The sequence below is a fragment of the Contarinia nasturtii genome, unplaced genomic scaffold, assembly GCF_009176525.2.
Source record: "Contarinia nasturtii isolate CC-2019 unplaced genomic scaffold, AAFC_CNas_1.1 Cnas_scaffold_114, whole genome shotgun sequence".
NCBI classification, from domain to species: domain Eukaryota; kingdom Metazoa; phylum Arthropoda; class Insecta; order Diptera; family Cecidomyiidae; genus Contarinia; species Contarinia nasturtii.
In genome coordinates this window covers 1-6,191 of record NW_022197472.1, presented here as the reverse complement: position 1 = coordinate 6,191, position 6,191 = coordinate 1, and the positions used below count along the sequence as shown (strand labels likewise).

At 34.0% G+C, this 6,191-nt stretch overlaps 2 protein-coding genes across 2 annotated transcripts; one reads left to right on the top strand and one right to left on the bottom strand.

Moving 5' to 3' along the window:
- Positions 1–14: 14 nt before the first annotated feature.
- LOC116339130 (piggyBac transposable element-derived protein 4-like) lies at positions 15–1,438 on the bottom strand (the record flags this gene model as incomplete). The annotated part of the gene is made up of 3 exons (XM_031764814.1): positions 1,286–1,438; positions 231–1,208; positions 15–162 (listed from the first exon to the last, which is right to left on the bottom strand). Coding segments are annotated over exons 2-3 (1,125 nt in total), but the record flags the coding sequence as incomplete, so codon positions are not given.
- A 1,154-nt stretch (positions 1,439–2,592) lies between these two features.
- LOC116339121 lies at positions 2,593–4,640 on the top strand. The gene is made up of 2 exons (XM_031764803.1): positions 2,593–2,691; positions 2,848–4,640. The coding sequence occupies exon 2, from the start codon at positions 2,855–2,857 to the stop codon at positions 4,295–4,297; it is 1,443 nt and encodes a 480-aa protein (XP_031620663.1). The 5' UTR covers positions 2,593–2,691; positions 2,848–2,854; the 3' UTR covers positions 4,298–4,640.
- Positions 4,641–6,191: the final 1,551 nt, after the last annotated feature.

Below are 6,191 nucleotides of genomic sequence, written 5' to 3'. Positions count from 1 at the left end.
AAGTTTGAGCCGACTTCACGTTCATTTGATGGTTTGAATTCAGGCGGGACAAACTTTTTGTTCTTACGAACTGTACCAACGCTGTACAAACCATTTGTTTGCAGCTCTGCTTGCGTATCATAGTTTGAAAAAAAATTGTCAAACACAACAGTTCGGTTCGTCCTAAAATAAAAAAAAACATAGCTTAGAGTATAAAAATATTATTTGAAATTTTGCTAGTCAATATTTACTTGTAATATGGTTGACACAAATTGAGAACGATGTTTTTTGCAATGTTTGTTTGACGTGCAGCACCAGAACGTTCTCGACCAAGGTACGGAATTGCCTTTAGTGGATACCAATTTTTGGCATCTACCAACCAAAAAATTTTCAAACCGTATTTGTCAGGTTTGCTCGGAATATACTGTTTGAAACTGCATCGTCCTCTGAATGGCACTAGCTGTTCATCAATAGTCACGTTTTCTCCTGGTGAATACATTTTTCCTAGGTTCTTCACAACCATATCAAAAAGGTCCCGAATTGGAGCCAATTTATCTTGTTTGCGCCGTTCCGAACGTGTATCTTTGTCATCAAATCGTAAAAAGCGTAGCAACTCCATGAAACGTGTCAAGCACAATGTTGCACGAAACAATGGCATTCCTCGTGTAATTCCATAGAATTCACGATAATTCCGCTTACTTGATCTATCAACACCGGCGGCAAACAGTAAACCAATAAATGCATGAATTTCAATATCGTCGACATCTTTGAAATTTGCTTTGTGTTTACGGCCCTCAATATTTGTGTAACGTACAATCATATCGATCACTGGCTGAGAAAAAATTGCGTTGAAATAGTCGAAAGGACTATCGAAATGTTGACCAGGAACTTTTGTGACCGTCATCAATTTTGATCGATTTGGATTGCGTTGCTGTCGTGCCCATTGAACCGGCTCGTGCTCCCATTCAGTTCCGTCTTTGCCAGTGAACACGGTGCTTTCTTCTACCTCTTCATCATCAACGTTCATGTCTTCGTTCTCGCTCTCGCTCTCACTATCCTCTTCAAAATTACTTTGATGATCTTCTTCACTGTCGGTGAGGTCATCGATATAACTTTCTTCTTCGTCAGCAAAATCGGCATCCAAACTCTCATCGTCATCATTTGCTTGCATTGCATCAGCAATTTGACGCTGTGTTAGCCGTCGCAAATTAACCATCGGTTGAAACATTCTACACATATGAATCACAAAAATAATTGCACAATAAAACCAATCGAAAAAGCAAAACAGCGAAATAAAATATTTTACCTTTTGTCTCGAATATTTTCATGTAAAAATACAAGCGGAAAAAGATGTCAACGAATAAAAATTTACGTTTGGAACACAATATAGATGAAAAATATATATTCAAAACAAATCACTGCTTTGTTGTTTACCGGAATGGAAACACTGAATGTTGTGTCAACGAATGTCTTTGAGTTTCATATTTGGTTATATGTCATTTTTCATACAAAATCCTTTGGGGCCTAAAGCGACCCCTGGTGTGTTTTTACGTTAGCTTTTGGTATCAAACTTTCCAAAACTCCATCTATGCGTCAAACATGGAAATATTTGATTGTATATCATAGATATGATATTAAGAAAGAAAACGCTCAACGGAATTTTCCAATTTAAAAAATATTTTTGTTTTTTTTTTTTAAAAAAACAACTCTTAGGGCCTGTGAGACCCCACCTGTGCGTTTAAGGGTTAAACATCCAAAAATATGTATTGGGGGGTTTTTGGGTACGAGAAAACCGAATATGACATTAGTTTTGCGATACAAATATATTTCGACATACCTTTCATACAAATATTTCAAAAAAATTGGATTTTTGTATGGAAGCCATGCCTGTATGATATCGTAATGACCTGAAACTTTGCGCAGGTTATTTTTATCACACAAAAAATAATATTCCGAGAGTTTGAAGACATTTCAATACATATTAAAGGGTACCTTCCGAACAAAATTTTGGATTTTTCACCCAAAAACGAAAATTTTGTATGGGAAGTACCCCTAAATTGTATTGAAATATTTTCAAACTTCCAGAATGTTGGCTTTTTGTGAAAAAATACCCTGTGTCAAGTTTCACGTCGTCATGCAAGGATTGATTCCATTCCAAAATTCCCATTTTAAGTAATTTTTATATAAAAAGTGTGTCAAAAATTATGTGTATCGCAAAACTAATGTCAGATTCAGTTTTTCGTGAGTTCAAATTCAAGTAAAAGATAAGTTATAAATGAATTTTGTGGATCACAGTGCGGAAAAGTTCATCTTACGTATGTAAGACATTTTATTTCATTTAAAATAAATTCTTATGCTTTTTTTTTCGAAAAGAATTTTTTTTACTTTTTTTGGGTTTCAGGCTCTCAATTATTCCCGGAAAAATGTTTCAATGAACATTTTATTTAATGAATTTATTGGAAAATGTATCATGTAATTTTCATTTTTACCGACAATTATTCACACAGAATGTGTCATCAGTTTCATAGTTTCATCGGAAAACATTTGAAACGAGTGGAAACGATGAAGGTGGAGAAAACAGATGAAACGATAGAAAACGTCAGATTGAAGTGAAAGAAATGTCAAAGCCATATCTGTTCGATTGTAATTTTCTTTGTTGATCGAATTTTTCTTATAAATAACAAACGTATTATTTTCAAAATTTTATAAAAGGTAAATATAATTTCAGCCCATTCTTTGTTTTTAAGCATCCATTAAACAGTTAAATTCTAAAGAAAAAACTTCATGTCAATGTTTTAGTGTATATTATCGAAAAGTGTTTGCTCCAAAAAATACTAATTATCATGTTATTGTTCTATTCTTATGCAGTTTCGCTATGAGTAATCCACAAAAAATACCGAAATTGTCACACTCTGATAACCAGAATTATAATGAAGATGCAATCGCTGGTCCATCAAATATGGAATCCCCGCCGAAAATATTCAATTTAACCATCGATTCATTGGATGAAATATTTGAATATTTGAATGTGAGAGACCTGCATTCATTCGGTCAAACATGCAAGCGGATGCGCAAAGTGGCCGGCGAATATTACAAACAAAATTATATATCGGCTGAAAAATACGGCCGACGGGATGGAATTTACACGAAATATTGGGACAAAGATGGTGTCGTAGGAGAAGAAACTGAAATATCGGTATTCGGTCCGTTCATGAAATGCATTACATTCGACATTGCCGAAAACGAACGCTTTCCATTGAAACTATATTCGGATGAGAATTTTGAAGGTCCGCTCCGTTATGCTGCTTCCCATATCAAGGAATTTAAGTCAATCGATCACATTAGTTTGACGCGGTTCAGTAAAATTAATCACCACCGAATTAAATTTATCGAAAAATTGTTGCCCCAATTAGAAAGTATAAAAATCGATCGATCGAAGATAACATGCAATTTTTACGAAGTGGTGCTCAAACAATGTCACAATTTGAAGAAGATGTTGTTTCACGAGTCGTCCATGATTGAAAAAAAGTGGCTTTCACAACATTATCCCAAGCTTAAACATTTCGGAATTTTGGATGAAGATCAACATCGATTTGATGAACTAAGCGAATTTTTTGTACGTAATCCAACTCTTCGGACGTTTTTAACGAATTTTAGCATTTTATGGAAAAATCGTGAAATATTTTTAAATGCAACAGTCAAACTGAATACATTGGTAGTATACAAAGGAAATATTGCTTCATTGGATGGAAGCCTATATTTGAATCAAATTGTCGACTTACTAAATCAACTCCATGAACATGGTTTCTATAAAGAACTGCATATTCACGTCGATCGTCTTTACCAGGGATTCAGCGCTTTGATGACTACTCTACCAGCTCTCAAATTGTTATACATTGAAGAATTGAAGCAGTGTTATGATTTGCCGCAATTGACCAATCTGGAAGTACTGATCATTAATTTTTCGCGTAAACCGAATGTCAAAGATTGTGAAATGTTAGCAAATAATTTGATAAAACTTGAACGTCTTGAAATTGGCCAATGCGAAAGTATCTATACCATTATGCCATTCATTCGTCGATCACGAAAATTGAACAAAATCATAATGAAAGGCTATAATGTGCATAATTGCAGCAGTCGAGGCATTGGTGGAGCTCTGAATTTAACGATGTTGGACAAGGAACGTGCCAAGTTGGATAGAGCACGGAAGATAACGATTTATGTGCGTGACGATGTATTTTTGGCTACGAAATGGGCGTTCAAGAATGGTGAAACCAATTTGAGCCACATCGAAATGAGACGGATGGATTCAAGATGAGACCAACGGCAATCTAAGACATATTTAGTGCAGTGGCTGAAGATAGAAGAATATTCTTAGTGACCCGAACCGCATTTCGGTAAATTCATAATATAATCCACACATTTTGACATTTTTTCATTCTTCAACCCAATCATATTGTACTTAATTTATTATATATTATACGTAAATGGACGTTCGTTTTGTTGTTGTGAACATTTCACAATATCATTACTCTAAGACATGTATTCGAATTAAAATTCATACAATGAAGTGAAAAAGTGTGACCTACCTCAAAATTTGTAGTTGGTTAATGTCGTTAGTATTAAATGAAAAATGCAAATAAAATTTCTACTGAGATCCATTCTGTTGTAAAAGCGAGTTGTATTTTTAATTCAATAAAAACTTGGATATATTCAAGGTAATCGTATCTATTGGAAGGAAAAGGCACAGACTTATGCTTTTCAAATAAGATGCTCTTTCTGGCCTAAAAATGTTAATAGGACAACCAGGAGTTTGTTTCTTAACATATGTGTTATTATATGAAATCAGCCATCAACCAGCAACCACTCTTTGTATCAAATTCAACAGAAAAGTGTACTATACTTCCGTATACTTCAAATAACATTTTGAAAGAGAAAAAGACTTGTATATTTGGATTTTCCTTTATTCAAAAATTTTCTCAGATTATGATTGAATCAATTTTACTTTTCCGCACACACCTAGTGTGTAAGGTAAAGTATTGGAATCGGTCGAAAAATTAACACCCTCAAATAACATGTGTTCTGGGTGTTTTAGGAGCCGGAGAACACGAATCTAGCGTTTTTTCGATGTCCGAATGTATGTGCGTGGTACGCTGTACGCTGTACGCTGTACGCAAAAATTGGTTAACACGATAACTTTCAAACAAGAAAAGTAATTCAAAATCTGACTTCACAGGATGATTGGGGGTGCCGAGGAATAGAAACCATTAGATTTTGAGCGACTTTGGTTGACAGGGTAAAGTGTCATGTCTGGTGTGATGCCCATGGCCATCCATGGGAAAAATTCAATTTTTCTTCCAAAAGTGATATTTAATGTATACTTAAACACTCAAAAATGTGTATTGGGGGGTTTTTGGGTACGAGAAAACCGAATATGACGTTATTTTTGCGATACAAATAACTTTCGACGCACTTTTCATACAAAAATTTAAAAAAAATTGAATTTATGTATGAAATCCATGTCTGTATGATATCGTAATGAGCTGAAACTTTGCACAGGTTATTTTTATCATACAAAAATACCATTTCGAGAGTTTGAAGACATTTCAACGCATATTAGGGGTACCTTCCGAACAAAAATTTGGATTTTTCGCTCAAAAACGAAATTTTGTATGGGAAGTACCCTTAATATGCATTGAAATTTTTTAAAACTTTCAGAATGTTAACTTTTTGTGAAAAAAATAACCTCTGCAAATTTTCACAAGATTACGATATCATATAGGCATGGCTGCGATACAAAAATTCCCATTTTTAGTAGTTTTTGTATGAAAAGTGCTTCGAAAATTATTTGTATCGTAAAACTAATGTCAGATTCAGTTTTCTCGTGAATTCTTTGAGTAAAAGATTTGTAATAAATGCATGTTGTGGATCATGGTGCGGAAAAGTTCATCTTACGGATGTAAGACATTTTATTTCTGTTCTTTTTCACTTCTAACATTGAAAATTGTAAGGGAAGGACAAACTTCTCTAGCTTTCTTTCAAAAATGAATCTGAAATGATTTTTAATTTAAGTGTGAATATTGATATCATTGATAATTTGAATAAAAAAATTCTTTTTCAAAAAAATTATATCTAATAATGATGATTCCATTCAAATGAATCCGATCGTCTCATTTCGATGAAGTTCAAATTGGTGTCACCGTTTCTGGTCG

Bases quoted from the DNA above. Each gene is read 5' to 3' on its own strand.
- LOC116339121 (XM_031764803.1), top strand. From the start codon at position 2,855: ATGAGTAATCCACAAAAAATACCGAAATTGTCACACTCTGATAACCAG.